The following is an 18,105-nucleotide window of genomic DNA, read 5'->3' as shown; positions in this document are numbered from 1 at the left end:
GTAAATGAATGTTGCGTAAATGGTAGACTACACGACTGTCAAGCGGGAAACCCGTGTTCGAATCCCATTGTGGAAAACAAACGGATGTCTTCTAGAGGGGTGAACTTAAAATGTCTCTTATCCTAGGTCAGAAAATTTTGGGGCGACTTTACCAATGAATGTTGTTTAGTCTGGGATGTCTTTAAGACTACCGTTTGAAGAAAAAAATTTGTTGTTTTTTTAAGTGAAAAACTACAGATGAATCAATGACGCTGAAGTATGCAATCGAACCGCCTTACACAAAATTTCTTTTACATTCCACAATTGAAGATTAGTATAAAGCGAAGATATTCTTGGCTTACAGATGAACGACAGGGATACGAATAGAAATCTTTTTGGTTTTCATGTGTTTCTCCAATTACAACCACGTTATTAGTGCAATTTTTAAAATCATACATCACATAAATGGACATGTCTTTAAGAAACAGACAATTATCTGCCTCATCATCACATTTCCAGTGTTCCACTCCTGAAATGTTTACTGATCAAAATTGAAAATCTACATACTTTTCCACGATGGGGTTACTATTGTGTCTACCAAGAAATTCTATTTCGTTGGAGGCTGCAATTTTTGGTGTGACGAAGGTATGATTTTGGATTTCTTTTAATAGCTGTTTAACAAGCTGTTGAAGAGGTTTGTCATTTTCTTAAGGTATCTTTTCATCTTTCCGTAATAGTTTCAAAGCGATAGGCGCTGAAGTTATCAAGCAACCCGAATTTGAAGACGTCGGAAGACAAATGAAACAAAGCATGAATGTTGTAAGACATAACCAAATCCGAATAAAGAGCCTGTGATTGAGTAACGAAACGGGAGAGTAATGCGTTAGCAAACGCATTGTCAGTGACGGACAAAGGTCCATAAGACAACAGCTTTATAGCAACATGGAGCAAAAGAAAATGGTTGTAAAATTCAGGATACCAAAACTGCTTAAAAATTACTACCCCAAGGTAATGCAGAAAAGTTCTAAATTCAGATGATTTCCAACGAAGAAGTTCTTTGCTCGACCGAGGTTGTCTAGCAAATTCTGTTCTGGAGATATCATATAATATTGTAACGATCGGCCGATTAAAATTCAAACGGTAAAATTGTACATGTTGCTTTTATTGCCCGTATCTCTTAGCCGTAGCCCTGTTTTGGACCCCAGGTTTGTTGCCCCGAATGACCCCTTTTAACTTTTATTACTGTAACGGTAAAGCAAGCCGTCTTCCGCCTGACGTTATATTTTTGGACACGCCTGACGTTATATTTTAATACACGTCTCACCTGATTTGACTTTAAATTCGACTCTTTGTTTCGCTGCATAAGGACGAAAAAAACTTCACTAGTCAGTCTGTCAGTCTTCTCCCGAATCTTCTCTCAGTCTTTGACCTTTTTCCCTATTTGCCACTGTTTTTGTAACATGTTGGTGCCAAATTTAAATAAACCCGAAACAATAAACTATTTTCTCCCAATTGTTTCAATATCATATACAGTACCCACCAAACGATTAGGTACAACCCGGTTTTTTTAGTGCATTCTTATGGCGCTACGGGTCTTATGAAAACTTAAATATATTTTTACTGGTAAGGACTAATTTTTTTTTCCACTATCAGAAGAGAAAGTGCTTTAAAAGTTATATATACATGACAAAATTGTAGGAGTTACACCCAGAGCGCTAAAGTATCGTTCAAATGATTAGGTACACCACCTTTCTCTCCATAAACGCCATGTTAATACCGACGTTTCCAAAAATATAAATAAAATACTTCAATTCATCCTTAAATTAATTTTTTATTGCCGAACTACGCGTTTTTCTTTACTCTATTAGAATATAGTGCATGTTTTTGAATTATTTCAACTAAAAAAATTCTTCCCTATACCCCAAAGTTGGTATACTCAAATGTTTTACAGAGAAAATTATGATTTGTGCTTGCGCCACAAGGGGCACTGGGATTAAAATCTCAAGTACTCTCGTACTTTTGCTGGAGTTGTGGAATTTAATGATGTTTTAATTGGTTTTTGACGGGAAAAAATATAAAAAGTAATCAAACGACAAAGAAAATCTTGTCCTTCATTTAAAGAAATGTTTTTTCTGCCCCTCTCGACTCAAACAAAGACTGTTTTGTTTCTCGTTTTACCCGGGAGTTTAATTGAACTATTGAAAACATCTCGAAATGTTGATTTATTGTCAGTTACAGCTTGAGTGACCAGTTATAAGAAAGCATTTTTTTTTGTAAAAATGGGAAGAGCTAGTGATCTTACCGCGTTGGAAAAGAGCAAAATTATAGCCCTGAGACAGGAAGGTGCATCTCTTCGTAAAATTTCTCTTTTAGTTGGTCGTATTGTCAACGCCGTTAAATTGGCTGTTGATAAATTTAATGAGAATGGCACCATTTGCAAGCGAAAAGTTTCAAAATTAAGAGAAAGAAAAATTTCAGATGGAACTGCCAGATATTTGCACTTGTGGTTAAAAAGAGACCGTAGGAAAATTCGACCGATTCTTACTCAGGAAATCATCCTCGCCATAAGTGAACCAATTTCTCTATTTTCTGTTCGTCGTGTTTTACAAAATTTTGATATGAATGGACCAGTAGTATGTAAAAAACCCCTTCTTAGAAAGGCGAATATTTGAAAACATTTAGCGTCCGCTAAGAAACATTTGAATTGGACTGACGAGCAGTAGAGTCAAGTTTTATTTACCGATGAGACCAAAGTGAAAGTTTTTGGAACTCACCAGCGGACGTTTATCAGAAGAAAGGTCGGGGAACGCATGATTTGGCCACCTCAAAGCACCGATCTTAACCCTATTGAGCAGGTGTGGGACTTTGTGAAAACGAGATTACAAGAATCCGATAGAGTCACGAAACGTACAATTTGGAATGAGTTGCAGAGGGCATGGCAATTAGTACTCTTCAATTAGTGCAACGCCACATAACCACAATAAAAGACAGATGCCGAGCAGTTATTTTAGCCAAAGGCGGCCATACGCGATATTAATAGTAATACATTGTTCTATTTGTTTAATCGTTTTGAAAATTGAACCCAGATTTAAATAAATCTATTAAATAATGTTGCAATATATATACTTTAGCCCCAATCATAATTTTCTCTGTAAAACATTTGAGTGTACCAGCTTTGGGGTATAGGGAAGCATTTTTTTAGTTGAAATAATTCACAAACATGCACTATATTCTAATAGAGTAAAGAAAAACGCGTAGTTCGGCATTAAAAAATTAATTTAAGGATGAATTGAAGTATTTTATTTATATTTTTGGAAACGTCGGTATTATTATGGCGTTTATGGGAAGAAAGGTGGTGCACCTAATCATATGAACGATACTTTAGCGCCCTGGGTGAAACTCCTACAATTTTGTCATGTATATATAAATTTTAAAGCACTTTCTCTTCTGATAGAGGAAAAAAGAAAAAAAAATTGTCCTTACCAGTAAAAATATATTTATGTTTTTTTAAGACCCGTAGCGCCATAAGAATGCACTAAAAAAACGGGGGTGTACCTAATCGTTTGGTGAATACTGAATATAATCGCAATTATGTGTAGCTAGCAAAAGAATGCATTTCATGGATAAAAAGCAATCATTTGATTTCTTTTTATACGGGAAAAAGAGAAAGGAACCATGCATTCTGCTCCATTTGCTGCGCTCAATGTGATTTGCATTTTTCATGTACATAGAGCCAATCCAAATGTCATCATGTGGAGGTATACCTACGTCACAGCCAAGAACAAGCAACTATGAAGAGACTTCCCAAGATGGAAATGCCTCTTATATAACTGAAACACAAGCATTAATGTCAATGCCTTCGAATTCCCAAGAGACAAGTGACGCACATTTGAAACGAAAAACATCCCTGCTGGGTAAGAATATTTTAGATAGCTCATTAACACATCAATAGATTTATAAGTAATGGAATCTTATATTTTTAGGACTGCATCAGAAACGGTCGTTTTCTGAAAAACCAGTTCTGAAAACCTTTGCAAGTCTGAGCAAATAATTAGTTCATACCGAAATCTTTCTTCTTTAATTCGCTATTGCGTTTTGCAAACCAAAATCATTATTTACGAGTAATGGCGAGGGAATTGGCTGACATTAAAGCCGAACAAGGGAATTGGTGCCGGCTTTTGTTAAGCAACCAAGCTTTGAGGGGCATTGAAGAAAACCACGGGGAAAGCCGCCATCCTGCCTTTCAAAAGCACGTCAGTCTTCCCTTGAAAACGAAAGCAGACTTCAAACATTTTGAGGAAGAATAGCTGAAACCTGACGTCCGAAACCATGTTGTGGGTCCCAACTTATGTTATACAGCTTTAGACAGTTGCCTGGTTTCCGCCAAGCGCAAAGACGTTGCATAGGAAGGCGACTTGTGGGCAGATTATGGAACTGCGGCTCTCCGTTTCTGTTGTTTCACATACTAATTCCTATGTCATAGTGCGGGTCACAAGACGTTCCTGTGCTGGGTGTTTGAAGATAGGAACGTCTTATGTACTTATTATGTCCCCCCTCTTATATTTTGAACTAGCCTTAATTCCCCAACGACATCTACATTCTGTCGGTCGTCTGGTTCTTCGTTCGCCAACGTCTTTAAAAATTTTTTACTACGCCTTCAAAGGAAAATTGTCCTTTTCCCTCTTTAGTTTTGAACTCTGGAGGTTTTGTTTGGGTAAATGTCCTGTTGATGTGTTTTGAGTTGCCGTAGCGAAACCTTTGGGCATTTATTGATTCTCTTAAATTTCGCACTTACATGCGTTATGGATATTTAGAGCATTAAAATGCCAGTATTTGAAAAGCGTAAAAATGATAACTTTTCCCTTTAGTTTAAAATAAAACTTTGTGCACTTAATCCAACTTTTAGTTGGAACGCTTTTTGCTGCATCCTGACTCTATCGATATCCACCTCTTCACCAGTCTATTCTCAACGTATGCTCACAAACTTAAGACACAGGTTTGTCTGGATTTTTCCGAAAGTAACAGAAGAAGGGTTGTCTTAAGAAAACAAATGTTTTTAATTTTTTTATGATTTTAGAACTGATATGGTTGTTGCATTGAGCAATTGATTTTATCACGCTTAATTCGAGGTGTTTTCAGTTGCAGGACAGTATCATATATATATCATAAATCCTATATCTTAAAACAAAGCTTTGTCTTATGTTAAAACTTAGTAATTTCATTGATTTTTCTTTTTATTCAAGGAAAAGTAATTATAAATTGTTGGTTTTATTACTTTGTTTCATTTTTATCGATTTAAATTCATTTTTTGTAACTTAGTTTGCGAAAAAGAGCGAAGCGAGGCTATTGAAGCTACATTTTCTTAAGACTTAGCTTTGTCTTATGTTTATTGAAAAATTTAAGTTGATTAACTAATTTTTTTTCAAGTTAAGTTAATTTAAAATATAAATTTTTTTATTAATTTTATTTTCATAGATTTATAATTAAGTTTGTATTTTTTACGTTTATTTAATAATCATCAGAGTCACTAGAATGTGTTTCAGTCTCCTCATCAGAAAATTCAAATTTTGTGTAAGAATTGTCAGTTTCCTCATCAGATGTTTCAAATTCAAATTCTGTTCCAGAATTTGAATTAGTTTCACGTACGAAATTCGAAAAATCGTTGTTACAATTCAAATTAAATATTTTTAGAGAAAGTTGAATTTGTAAATTCAGACGCTCAATTTCGGAATGGGCCATGACTGCTTTTCCTTTACAAAATGTTTCGTCCGCTTCCTCAGAATGTGTTAATTGTTTTAACGATGATCGCTTGTCAGTCAAGAATCGAATGTAGTTTATCATTTCAATCTTAGTTAGTTCAACTTCCTCCTTTGCTCTTTGCAAAAGCATCCAACAATCAACAACATGATATTTATCGGCATACGAAACTGTCGAAAATATGGATTTAATAATTTGTATAAGTGGTAGATTATGCTAATTTTTCATTTACGTGTTGGAAAGTTAGTGTCGTTTTCATTTATGACTGCTTCCCAAGGAAAAATACCTTGATTGAAATCCTCGTAAGAGATTGGTAGGTCTTTATCCTTTGATTTTAAAAGGTCAATTGTCTGTAAAACTTTTTTCTTAGTTTCAATTAAAATTCGCCTAAACTTTGTCCGAGCCTTCGAATTTTCTGTAAGGTTAAAAGTTTTTTTCTGAAGATAAAACATTCCAGTTTACTTGAAAAATTATTAATATAAAATAACCTGCTTCTTTAGAGATTTTTATGCGAACCGTTTTCAGCTGAACATAAAATCCTTCCAGCATTCTTCTTAATTTATCAATCGGAGTAGTCTTTGTTCTTCGTTGGTCAATGATTTCTATAGCTTTTCTTTCCAGTTCCTTGTGAATCAATGGGAGATCACCATTTTCAAGGTTGTATGACTGTAACAATTCTTCAACTTTTGTTACGCCTTTTCTGATTTCCTTCCTAGCCTACAAATCAAGGTGGTGCTGTAAATACTTGCTTGCATTGTAAAAGTTACTCACTCTCTGTAATTTGTTGCGTAAGAGGAATGGCATGTTCTGAATTTTATTCCAGTTCCAATAGAGGATGGCTAATGTTAGAAAATCCGCCCTGTCTTCAGATTGCATTATTTAAGTTTAATATTGTTAAAGGATAACAGTTTAAGATGTCTTACTAATTTTTGACATATGCTTGAGAACATAAGCATAAAGATACAGTTTTGAGAATACTTGCTCGTGCTCCTCTCCTCCGGTTAATCCAAGTCCTTTTGTCCATCGGGGATTCCAAAGCACCTGTTATGAATGTTGGACTTCAGAAAAATATTTCTTTTACATAAAAATTCAAATGGTACCTGGCAAGGTAATTGATGTGCCATTTGATGCATTATCGGCAAAATTCCTGTCATTTCTTTTGTTAGCATCATATATTCTGGAAATTCCGGACCAACTTTTTGATGCATCCATTTCCAATATTGACACACAACATCGTAGCAAAAGAATGTAGCCTGACTCTTCCAAGCTTCGTAATGCATAAATGCCGTATGTGTCCACGATTCACCTTTAAACATATTGATGGCATATGGCACTATACAGTGCTTGCAAGAGCTAACGACGAGCCCAGTCTCGTCATATTTTTTATTTTCATTGGAATCTTCTCTTGCAGCTTTAAAAGCCGATCCCCCACACATGTTTTTCTTTTTCGACTGAAAAAAGCAAAGAAACAAATTGCACTACAATAATGTTAAATTAATAGAATATTGCTTACTGTTTGAACTTTGTTGTAAATCCTTTGACGAAAACTTTCAACTTCAACATCCGACTTGATTACTAAATTCTCGAACCTGGATTCTACATCGTCCATTCTATGGAAAAATTTAAAAACTGAATACCAACAATTATCTTAACTTATAAATAATGCTTACACTCTTTCATTTTCTGGTTTCCTCGCTTTTCCGGCAGAGGCCAAACGCCTCAGCTTAATGATAGCATCAGATGATCTCACTAAAGGTTTTGTTCCGCAACTGGGGCAATCAATTTTGTTCCTTTTAAATACTTCCTGGTCAATGTAGTGGCGACATGTTTCCCACTCTCTTTCCGCAGTAGTGAACAATGGTATATTGATTGGTCCAGTCTGAAAAAGCCAAATCATTTTAATGTCGTATCATGGTCTTTATTTAATTTTAGTGTGTTATGTTACGTACCCGTCCATATTCCTTAGATACTTCTTCAAGAGTGTGAGCGTACATGTTCTTCGAAGAACCTGGACATTTGTGGGAAATGTGGTGGCATAGAAGAAGTGCCTCTTCTGAAAACAGGTATGTTACCGTTTCCGATAAACTTGCCGGGAAAAACCCAGAAAATACATAATCATCGATTGTTGCTTTCGTTAGAGAATTACAAGTATCGCAAACGAAAGTTGCCCCCTTTAAAACAAATCGACCTGTTGAAAAGGTTTGCGAATATTAGAAAATATTTCTAATATAGTTTATATTCAGCGTAATTCTTACCTTGCTCAGTGACAACCACGATTGATTCTGTAATATTGGGAATAAGTGACATCGATCCATGGCAGCTCATATCGCAGCATTTATGAGGTACGAAGCATGGGACGCAGACATCTGTAAAATAACAAGAAAGTTAAAAGTTAGCTATGTGTGGTGATTTACCTTCTTATTCCTTACCTTTTGTTATAATGTTTCCCTCTGCATCGATAAAATGATCTGGTTGTAATATTTCCAAGCGGTCGCAAGAACAGAATAGCCGTCGATGAAATGGCATACCAGAGTGAGTGTTTGTATCACATTGATAACAAAGATGTTTCTTGCAGGTCATACATCTTACAGAGCAATGGTCGAGGTCCTCGTGACACTGGTCACATTTTGAATGATACAGTGGCTGTCTTGAAACATATTCTGTGAAAATTCTTCTTCTATCATGCCGTCCCCATGCAGCTATTGCTTGCCGTTCTTGCCATGTTTGATGTCGTCTAATCTGCATGCTATCTAAGTCATTTTGAACCTGTCTCCTAAGGTCGTCTATAAATACGCACTTTTAGATTATTAATAACCAAAATAACATTCTATTACATTTTTCATACTAACCAAGAGCTTCTGGGCTGATGACTGATGGCACATCATCAAACAGTGAATCATGTGCTGCACTGTTAGACGGTGAAACAAATGGTGGCTGTTTGAGGGATGATGAACAATGTGGAAGGGCATCACCAAAACTAGGATCCTTTTTTTTTTGTCGAGTTTTTCCCACATAAGTAAAGCACTTTCCGGCAGTAGGTTTTTGTACGGTTTTCGGTTTCTTTTTATTTGCCTTAGACTTAGAAAAAGAAGAAAAACCCCTCTTTCTCTTGGAATCAATGCACTTGCCTTTCTGTTCTGTTGACGAGGTTTCCGAATCACTGTCTGATGAGTTTTCTGCATCATTTGATGATGAACTTTCTAAATCACTTGATGATGAATTTTCTGAATCTCTTGATGATGAACTTGCTCTTTCCATTGTAAATATGTTTGTTATTGAACGGAAACTATTTGACAAACGTATTTACGGGCCAAGAAATGAAAATGTGAATTCGTCTGCTATACCGCTAGTGTCGTCTGGTGGGGAACGGCGACAACTCTCTTAGATTTCGTCGTCTTTCTCAACATGGTCCAACATGGTCTCCACGGCAACATGGTCTCCACGTACGTACGGGCATGTCCGTACCAAAAAACGTCGCATTTCTAGCCTTCTCATTGGCTCACAGGCTTCAGAGGGACGGGCAATTTATTTTTTATTTTGTTTTTCTTTCTCGGTTTTTAATGGCCGCTTCGCTCTGGCACATACAGTTGCTTTTTAGTATCATTCCTGTTTATTCGAATGCAACTGTCAGGTGTCAAAATACTAGCAATTTATAATAATTACAATTCAAATTCAAATTCTCACATTTCAATTCTCAAATTACAATTCTCACATTACAATTCTCAAATTGCAATTCTCACCTCAAATTTAATCTCCTCTCATGGAATTTACTCCACAACAAAGTGCTTCAACATCCCGTCTGAAATTATGCAAAGAGTATTTCCCAATGTCCCCTGATATTTTTAATGCAACAGGTAATTGATTGTTATGTCCGCGTGTTATGTTTTTTAATAGTGATTAATAATCTACCCTCTCCCTCTTGATATAAAGACTCAGATCAAGAAGAATCATCATTGGCCGATGGTTCTGCCAACTCATGTTCTTCAAATCAGACAAGTGAAGATATCGAAGACAATGAAGTAACCTATTACAAACAGTGACATGATTTGATTCTATATGTGTGTTTGATTTTTCAGGTTGCATTTCTTCGAAGAAGAATTCAAGTGTTGGAGATTGAAAACAGGTCCCTTTATAGAAAAATTGACGATATGGAAAAGAAGGAAAAGAAGATTGCAGAGCACAATAAAGTGAATGTTAAGAGACCAAGAACAAGTCATTTATTGGTAAGATAGTTGTCAAACATTTATTTTCCTATTTTTATTCATGTAAATTTCAAGGTTCCTTTACTACACGCATCGACTGTGGAAATCGAGAAATCGGAGCTGGACGAAGTGTTGGTTGTTGCCAAAGCTTCACGTGAAAATTTAAATGCTACTGTCAATCGGCTTTTAGAAGCTGTCTACTCCAAAACCTTTTTAGGAAGTCATTCGTTATCTGGGGGAGTGCCGAAAACAAAGAAAAAAATGTCTACCCATCCAAATCAGACGGTCAAGCCAGGTCTTCCCAAAAATGACCTGGATGATATTATTCGTAAGCATTGACTTTAATCTTTTAATCTACTTGTTCAATGGCGTGTCATATTAAATGTGGTTCAAATTTGTTTCAGGGTTTGTTAAGAATACCTGGGAAGAGATTCACGGCGACGTTCTTCCAGAAAAAAACTGTCCCGTTAGAAGTGCAATTAAGGTTAAACTAAGCACTGAATATCGTGCCTTGAAAAACACGTACAAGTGAGGTTTGTACAAAGAAACGACAAATTCAATGAATTCTACCATTACAGAAAAAGTTACCTTACAGGTTGTGGAAATTATTCGACCTAGTGAAACTGCAGGGCGCTTCATTTCATATCGTCTTGTCTGTTAATATCCACATTAATATCCACAAAAGGTAGCAAATTATTGTTGTACATCTTTATTATTGTTTACTGTAATATCTTCTTTTTTAGAACAAAGTTGAGGCCCAGAGAGCTACAATTGTCAAGCAACCTGCACTCCTGCAGCAATCAAACGTGTAGACTGTTTTTAAAAGTATTGATTATTGGAATGTCAGGATGCAAATACATTTCAAATTTTAAAACAATTCAAACTTTTATTCAAAATATGTTATAGAATACCAAAATATCACAAAAAAAACATTTATGGGACAATTGAAACAAATTAGGATTGCTTCACAACAAAAACTTAAACTTTTTTTTACTTAAACAAATTATAGCTTTTTTGCATAAGTTTAAAAACAGTTCTGCATTTTTCTTGCAATCTTGCAATAACAATTTGAACAATTATGGGACAATTAAAACAATTATTGAGTAAAATATAACAAAAAACGAACAAAAATTGAAAAGATATAATGTGTCATGACCGGCATGACTTAATTTTGAGCAACTTGTAAAGCAGACAACCAGATTGCTAGCATGTCATTTTTGAAAGCAATGTTGCCACTCTTGGTCAAAGCGATTTTAGCGAAGGCGGAAGAAAGAGATCTAAAAAAAATGAATTAAAATTTTAAACAGCTTCGATTCAATTGAAATTTATATCCTATGAAAGCTCTTAATCGGATACGTATTTTTCTGTGAATATATAATGGGTAATTCAATTTCATAACTTGTAAATTAAAATTTTAAGTTATGGTAGTAAATTACTCACTAGTACGGAACTGTCTATGTTTTTCAAAATTTATTTACAGCTTAAATATATCTCAAAAAGCCTAAAACTTTACATAATTCGATAGCTCTTGATGAGATCTATCTTTTCATATAAAATTTATTTAAAAATGTCAATAATATCGAAATCCCCTGAAAACGGATTTTTTTTTACTCATACTTTTATAGCGACCCAGTTCTGTAGGCGACTCTGTAGACAAAACGGAAGAACTTTTGTATGAGAAACTTTTACTTTTTACATTTTTATAATAAATATTATATATTTAGATAGATCTCCTTAAGAACTATCAAATTTCGTGATGTTTTACGCATTTTTAGATGTATTATAGCTTCAAATAAATCATTTACAAAAATAGACAGTTCCGTACAAGGGAGTAAATTACTGTCATAAAACAAAACACATCTCTTTCGGCTGACAACTAGTCTATATCGCTTACGACTATAGGTACCTTATGCGAAAATGAATTTCCCATCCATTCGCCCGGATAAGTCTTGTCTCCTTACATACCAACACCTTCACCAGCGCGAGAATTTAAATTATTATAAACCGAAGTCATTAAACTTCGCAGTGAATAATCATCAGCAATTGGTTGATATTTAGTGTATTGTGCACTTCAAGAATATTTGTATTTTACAAATTATTCAAATATATAGAAATAACAAAAAAATGACTCTTCAAGTAATTTATTGGGTTTACAATGACAACATACAAAATTAATCGTCCTCATCTTCTGATGAAGACTCATAATCAGATTCGTCGTCGTCTTCTTCTAACTCATTGTATTGAATTACTGATTCTTTGTCATTTTCAAGATCCGCACAGGCATCGATTATTACAGATAAGGTAGAATCTCTTCTGAAAGAGGAAATGGCATTCTCCAAAGTATTAGCAAGACGATTAATCTCCAACAAGACAATATTGGCTTTTGACTGTAATTCAAGTTGTTGCAATGATGATCCAGACAAATCTTGAAGATACATCTGTCGATCCTCTTGCAATTTGATTCGCATGTCGTACAACGATTTCATAAATTGCGTCATTTCTTTTTCCGACTGCACTATTTCCTCCTGGGACCGCTGCCAGAGCTTCCATGTGTCAACAATATTGAATTTCTCCATGAAACTAACTTGAGATTGAAAATAAAATTGATGAAGTCAAAATAAATGCACGAATGTTGTGCTATCCACAACAGCGACAAAATCATTGAGATCTGAATCCGAAGCAATAACAGCATCGCCGTACAGTGATTTTGATACAAGTCTAAAAATATGTACAAAATTATATTTGAATTTTGAGTATACTTAGGTCAGCATCTTCTGCCCTACCCTTTTGCTGTCAGCCAGCGTAAAAGTTTCATGTTTCCATCAATATGACAAGAAAGTGGATCATCGGCACATGCTTTACATGTTGTTTTGTCATGTCTTTTTATCTTTTCTTCAACGGTGTAAATAAGAAATTCATATTCTTTAGATGCCCGACTGAACTGACTTCTGTTGATTGAACCACGCTGAAAATTAAAACAAGAACACTTTAAATTTAGTACTGGAAAAACATGATAAAAACACCTTACTCGGCGAGTGTCTTCTGATAATCCTTCTAGGCACTCCAAAAATTTTTTTTCTGAACTGCTAGGTAAATTATGCTTAATAAGATACCACAGTCTCAAAACCTCAACGGAATATAAAAAGTTGAGAGCCTTTGGATTCCCTGGCATGAAATTGGATTGGACATATTCGTGAATAGTTGCATCAACTTTGGCGTGACATTCCAGGCATGAGAATATAGATGACGCATTCAAAACGCCCTTCTGAAGTGACGACGATTACTACACGAGATCCTGATTCAATGTGTACAGCAGGTGAACCACACAAAGTACATTGATGGGGTTTAAAACAGGGGACTGGAACATCTGAAACAAAATAATAAATAATAATTTAAAAGCAATAAGATGAGAAAATACTGTTGTACCTTTCTCTACGAGTTTCCCAGTGGAATCCACAAATTCCATAGTTTTCAAGGAGTACCAACTATCGCTGGAAACTAACCATCGATTATGAAATGGTTGCTGGGCATGAAAGGAAAAATCACAGTCCCCACAATAATGTTTTTTGCATGTCAAACACCTGATAGCTCTCCCTCCAGAAAGTGACTGCGAGCAGTTATCACACTGAATTACCAATGGATAAGCCTGCTTTGAAAGGAAATTGTCGTAAACAGATTCTCTGACTCCCTCCCACAAAGAATCCATGTTTTCCATTCTTTCTGCCCAAGAAGCACCCTTTGCGTTTTCATTTTCTGGGTAGCAGCTTGAAGGAATATCATTAAAAATAGTTGTTACATCAACAATCATTTTCAACAATTGTTCACCACCTGTGCACAAGAATAAAAACAAATTTAAAAAGAATACGAGGGATAATAAATAAGATCACTTAAAACTGACTTTGTGCAAGCTTTTCTTGACGGGAAACATCAAACCTATCATCAAGTTGAGTAATATCACTTTCCAATGCAGTTGAAAACACATTTGCAGAAGGAGAACTAACACTATTATCAGGATTATCCATGCGAGGTTTCTTTGTAGCTAATGATTTAGCTGTTTTCTTCCTTTTTGTAGATTCACTATTTTCTGGTGAACGCAAAGCACCCAAACAACGAGGTCTTGACGAGGGTTCACCCTCGGCTTTCACGGCTTCCTTTCTTTTTTGAGTTGTTTCTCTTCTGCGTGCATTTCTTCTTAACTCGCGAGCAGTAGGCACCTTTTTAAAAATGACGTTTCCATCCATTTTTAATGAAAGCAGGCGGCCATTAAAAACCGAGAAAGAAAAACAAAACAAAAAATAAATTGCCCGTCCCTCTGAAGCCTGTGAGCCAATGAGAAGGCTAGAAATGCGACGTTTTTTGGTACGGACATGCCCGTACGTACGTGGAGACCATGTTGCCATGTTGTGTCAAATTCCAACACTTCTGACCCCTCCCATTTCCACGTTGACTTCCGCGCAGTACCGTTCCAAGCTCCGTGTTCCATGTATAAGAATAGACGATTATCGATCGAAATCAAAAACTGTTTATTTACATTATCACCATAAGAAAATGATTTCAGAATCGGAGGGTGACAACAGTTGTGAGGAAGGACAAGACGTAGCAAGGAGGAGGCTGGATGAAGCTTTGATACAGAAGAAAAAACAGTTCCAGAATTTAAGGAACATTAAAGGAAGAACAATAAAACGGCGAGATACGGATAAACAACAGAGACTTACTGCGTTCAAGGTAGGTTTTCGAGTGTTTTAATACATTTTTCTTATTTGTATACTAATGAACTATATTTATACGTCGTATAGGAGTCTTACAAAGGGAAAAAAGAGGTACCTCAAAGAAACAAGCCATGGTCGGTTCTTGAGTGGCAAAACCATTGGAATTCCCTTGACCAAAGACAACAGGACAATCTAGATCGCAAGAAGTCTCACTGCCATTTAAGTATTGGTTCGAAGATTAATGAGATGGCTGCAGATTACAATGCCTCAGTAATTTGCTTAATCCGTTACCCCAATGGAACTCAACACACCAAGTATGTGTTAGTAAGCGGAGGTGGAATTAAATATTCCAAATCAAGAGACGGTGTTCTAACTGAACAACTCTGGCATAGATATTGGAACAAAAAACAAAGTTAGTAGTTAGTTATATAATTTAGCAGTAAGTATTAAAGATATCTATTATTTACAATTTTAAATTATGTTTTTCAGATAAACGACAACAGTTATGTGAGGAGAATGGCCTGTGGCTTGAGAGAGCCAGTAAAAGAAAAAGAAAAGAGAGAACAGTGGAAAGGACAGAGAAAGAGAAAAGTATGCAATCAGGAAACAGGAAACAGGTAACAAATATCTTCAAAATATACACACAAATATTTAAAGATTTTTATGTTGTTTACATTAGAGGAAGAGAGAAAGACAATTTGATAATGAGAGCGTAGAGAGTGAAGAAGAATACAATGAAAGATTGGACAGCGGAATAGAGAATCAGGTAATAAATAGATACAATATATACACATAAGTTTAATATAATTTAAATTTACAATAGAACATAGGAAAATCACACAACGAGACAGTAGAAAGCGAAGAAGATAACGACGAAAGATTGGAAAGGGGGATATGGAATCAGGTAGGAAGTATATAAAAAAAAAAAAAAACAAGTTTAAAAAGATTTTTTGAACTAAAAAGACAATAGGACAAACACGTAATGAGAGCGTAGAGAGCGATGAAGAAAATGATGAAAGATTAGACAGGGGAATATGGAAACAGGTAGGAAGTATATACAAACTAAAGAAAAACAAGTTTAAAAAGATTTTTTAAACAAAAAAGACAACAGGCGACAATGGGAATAATGAGAGAGTAGAGAGCGATGAAGAAAACGATGTAAGTTTGGACAGGGGTATATGGAATCATAATAAGATTTATATGCAAAACAAAAAAAAAAGTTTAAAAAAATTTCTCTTTACAAAAAAGAAAATAGGAGAAACAAGTAATGTAGAAAGCGAAGAAGAATACGACGGAAGATGGGACAAAGGAATAGGGAGCCAGGTAAAAAAATATAGACAAAATATACAAACAAGTTTTAAAAAATTTTATTTGCAATAAAACAGAAAATAAGACAATCAGATAACGAGAGCGTACGAAGCGAAGAAGAAAACTTTGAAATATGGGGGAAATGGGGGAACAGGTAACAAATATATACAAAATAGAATTCAAATTTCAAAGATTGTTTGTTACAACATAACAAGGGTACAAAGCAAACAGACAATGACACTTTAGAAAACGAAGAAGAAGACGAGGAAGGAAGGAGCAAAGGCATGGGAAAACAGGTAACAAATATATACAAAATAAACATACAAGTTATAAACATTGTTATTTACAACAGAAAAAAGAAGGAAGGGAATCAGATAATGAAATAGTACAAAACGAAGAAAAAGACGAGGAAGGATGGGAAAAAGAAATGAAAAAACGGGTAACAAATATATACCAGAATAAACATACTAGTTTGAAACATTCTTTTTTATAATAGAAAGAGGAAAGAAGGCATCCGTCGACTGACGCTTCCGAGGCCAGCGAGACGGCTGCTGCTGAGGCTGAATCGTATGAAATCACGGTCAAAGCGAATCGATCATTCGCGGACAGAATCGGGGCGGTTACGCGTTCAAAATTGGCAATTGAAAATAGAGGTACTATTATTCACATAAACTACACAGAATGGAAATAAAGATAAACAATTTTTGTAGATCCTAAATTGGCACAATTGCCTCATGTAAAAATAAGCCGTCTGCCGTCATCTATTGCTCACCAGGAAAAAAGAACAGAAACAGGAAGAGGAGAAGGAAAAGGAGCAGGAAGAGGAACAGGAAGAGGATCAGGAAGAGGATCAGTATCAGGTTCAGGAACAGGTTTAGGAACAGGAACATGTACAGGAAGAGGGAGAGGGAGAGGGAGAGGAACAGGAACAGGAACAAGAACAGGAAAAGGAAGAGGAATAAGAACAGGAACAGAAACAGAAACGGGAACAAGACGAGTAGGAAGACCACGAAAAGAAGAAAAACGTTTGTTGAAGCAGTAAAATTAACATTGTGCGTACTTTTTGTGTATGTTTAAAAATAACTGGCAGTAACCTAGTCCTTATTTTGATATTAATCTGGTCAGGCAAGAGGAATACAACGAATTCAGAAGCAGAAGATTTTTTAAAATTTTGATTAAAAAAATAAATAATACGTCTTCTTCGGCAGTAATCTGGGCTTACCGACGGACGAATTATTTATAATTCCGGACTTATCGACAAATATATTTATTCTTAAGAGATAGCTTTGTCTTAAGTTAGTTGCACGTCATTTTTTAAAAAGGTTGGTTCATCTTTGAAAGAAAATGTATTTGTAAAATTTTTTTTACATTCTACGAACCACAAATTTCACATCATTGTCAGCATGAGTTAGTAAGTCCTTCAAGGTCATTAATACTGGAACATTTTAATTTCAATTCGTTTGTAAATAGTTCATATTCAACCGCTAGATGACGAATTGGTAGAGAATATTTTGTTAAAGAAAATATATATGATGTAAAATCGACCATTCGCAGGTATGAATGAATTTAATTGGCTAATTAAATTTCCCGCACAATTTTTTCATCTGGTTAAAATTTTAATAAAATTCAGGGAGACCCGGGTCGGATCGGGTTGCCCAAAACTTGATCCTCAACACGCCCCGAATGCCCTTATCAAAACCCACCCAAATATAAAGTAAAATGGAACCAGTTTTTAAAAAATTAACTTTACTTGAACGATTATTAATGAAATCAACAATTTTGAAACATAAGAAAGAGCTATGTCTTAAGAAAATATATGGCCTATGAAAGCCTCGCTTAGGGCGTAAATCGATAAAATTATTTACAGTTAAAATTTAAAATTATGGTAAGTGTGATGAAATCTCCTGTTCAATAAAGCAACCGTTTAAGGTCTATAATTATTTAGAAAATAAAATAATGTTTTCTTAAGACAACCCTTCTTCTGTTACTTTGAGAAAAACCAGGACAAACCTGTGTCTTAACTTTGTGAGCATGTGTTGTCTATTCTATGGTGGCTTTTGGTGCCCGTTCGTGTAGGAAAACAAAGGAATTTCGTTTGAGTTTGGACACCGAACTCTGGTTTTAAAAACTTTAGCAAATGTTCCCAATTC

General features: G+C 35.2%; 4 protein-coding genes and 1 pseudogene across 7 annotated transcripts; 3 read left to right on the top strand and 2 right to left on the bottom strand.

Annotated features, from left to right (window-relative positions):
* Window positions 1-5,462: 5,462 nt before the first annotated feature.
* LOC116919299 lies at window positions 5,463-9,054 on the bottom strand. Its single transcript, XM_045167620.1, has 12 exons — window positions 8,586-9,054; window positions 8,166-8,519; window positions 7,992-8,102; window positions 7,686-7,924; window positions 7,407-7,615; window positions 7,250-7,346; window positions 6,837-7,187; window positions 6,660-6,777; window positions 6,508-6,599; window positions 6,225-6,453; window positions 5,969-6,151; window positions 5,463-5,906 (listed from the first exon to the last, which is right to left on the bottom strand). The coding sequence occupies exons 1-12, from the start codon at window positions 8,992-8,994 to the stop codon at window positions 5,488-5,490; spliced, it is 2,811 nt and encodes a 936-aa protein (XP_045023555.1). The 5' UTR covers window positions 8,995-9,054; the 3' UTR covers window positions 5,463-5,487.
* Window positions 9,055-9,336: 282 nt separating this feature from the next.
* Window positions 9,337-10,794, top strand: LOC123467852. The gene is made up of 7 exons (XM_045167621.1): window positions 9,337-9,590; window positions 9,667-9,755; window positions 9,813-9,959; window positions 10,014-10,266; window positions 10,343-10,471; window positions 10,534-10,623; window positions 10,682-10,794. The coding sequence occupies exons 1-5, from the start codon at window positions 9,497-9,499 to the stop codon at window positions 10,468-10,470; spliced, it is 711 nt and encodes a 236-aa protein (XP_045023556.1). The 5' UTR covers window positions 9,337-9,496; the 3' UTR covers window position 10,471; window positions 10,534-10,623; window positions 10,682-10,794.
* A 1,251-nt stretch (window positions 10,795-12,045) lies between these two features.
* Window positions 12,046-14,296, bottom strand: LOC123467853 (annotated as a pseudogene).
* Window positions 14,297-14,444: 148 nt separating this feature from the next.
* Window positions 14,445-16,251, top strand: LOC123467856 (cilia- and flagella-associated protein 251-like). 3 transcript variants are annotated; one of them, XR_006641951.1, is made up of 9 exons: window positions 14,445-14,663; window positions 14,735-15,059; window positions 15,137-15,264; window positions 15,327-15,413; window positions 15,471-15,551; window positions 15,611-15,691; window positions 15,752-15,821; window positions 15,896-15,970; window positions 16,033-16,251. XR_006641951.1 is itself a non-coding variant. In XM_045167625.1 (9 exons), exons 1-9 carry the CDS (start codon window positions 14,487-14,489, stop codon window positions 16,111-16,113), a joined length of 1,089 nt encoding a protein of 362 aa, XP_045023560.1. In that variant the 5' UTR covers window positions 14,445-14,486; the 3' UTR covers window positions 16,114-16,251. The 3 variants fall into 3 exon arrangements, 2 of the variants coding, with proteins under 2 accessions (XP_045023560.1, XP_045023559.1); XM_045167625.1 differs by having other exon boundaries at window positions 15,752-15,805; XM_045167624.1 differs by having other exon boundaries at window positions 15,752-15,970.
* Window positions 16,116-17,761, top strand: LOC123467857 (hyphally regulated cell wall protein 1-like). 2 transcript variants are annotated; one of them, XM_045167627.1, is made up of 5 exons: window positions 16,116-16,251; window positions 16,308-16,394; window positions 16,452-16,608; window positions 16,666-17,007; window positions 17,081-17,761. In XM_045167627.1, the coding sequence occupies exons 1-4, from the start codon at window positions 16,240-16,242 to the stop codon at window positions 16,995-16,997; spliced, it is 588 nt and encodes a 195-aa protein (XP_045023562.1). In that variant the 5' UTR covers window positions 16,116-16,239; the 3' UTR covers window positions 16,998-17,007; window positions 17,081-17,761. The 2 variants fall into 2 exon arrangements, with proteins under 2 accessions (XP_045023562.1, XP_045023561.1); XM_045167626.1 differs by lacking the exon at window positions 17,081-17,761 and having other exon boundaries at window positions 16,666-17,071.
* Window positions 17,762-18,105: the final 344 nt, after the last annotated feature.

This window comes from Daphnia magna, unplaced genomic scaffold (genome assembly GCF_020631705.1).
Source record: "Daphnia magna isolate NIES unplaced genomic scaffold, ASM2063170v1.1 Dm_contigs248, whole genome shotgun sequence".
Lineage (NCBI taxonomy): Eukaryota > Metazoa > Arthropoda > Branchiopoda > Diplostraca > Daphniidae > Daphnia > Daphnia magna.
The sequence above is the reverse complement of the archived record's forward strand: the minus strand, read 5'-3'. Positions and strand labels throughout refer to the sequence as shown.

Bases quoted from the DNA above. Each gene is read 5' to 3' on its own strand.
- LOC116919299 (XM_045167620.1), bottom strand. From the start codon at position 8,994: ATGGAAAGAGCAAGTTCATCATCAAGAGATTCAGAAAATTCATCATCA. The intron at 8,520-8,585 runs GTTAGTATGAAA...GCGTATTTATAG, and splicing joins CATCAGCCCAGAAGCTCTTG to ACGACCTTAGGAGACAGGTT. The intron at 7,347-7,406 runs GTAAGCATTATT...ATTTTTCCATAG, and splicing joins AAACCAGAAAATGAAAGAGT to AATGGACGATGTAGAATCCA.
- LOC123467852 (XM_045167621.1), top strand. From the start codon at position 9,497: ATGGAATTTACTCCACAACAAAGTGCTTCAACATCCCGTCTGAAATTA. The intron at 9,591-9,666 runs GTAATTGATTGT...CTTGATATAAAG, and splicing joins TGATATTTTTAATGCAACAG to ACTCAGATCAAGAAGAATCA. The intron at 9,756-9,812 runs GTAACCTATTAC...TTGATTTTTCAG, and splicing joins AAGATATCGAAGACAATGAA to GTTGCATTTCTTCGAAGAAG.
- LOC123467856 (XM_045167624.1), top strand. From the start codon at position 14,487: ATGATTTCAGAATCGGAGGGTGACAACAGTTGTGAGGAAGGACAAGAC. The intron at 15,060-15,136 runs GTTAGTAGTTAG...TATGTTTTTCAG, and splicing joins ATATTGGAACAAAAAACAAA to ATAAACGACAACAGTTATGT. The intron at 15,265-15,326 runs GTAACAAATATC...TGTTTACATTAG, and splicing joins AATCAGGAAACAGGAAACAG to AGGAAGAGAGAAAGACAATT.
- LOC123467857 (XM_045167627.1), top strand. The intron at 16,395-16,451 runs GTAACAAATATA...TTTTTATAATAG, and splicing joins AAAAAGAAATGAAAAAACGG to AAAGAGGAAAGAAGGCATCC. The intron at 16,609-16,665 runs GTACTATTATTC...CAATTTTTGTAG, and splicing joins ATTGGCAATTGAAAATAGAG to ATCCTAAATTGGCACAATTG.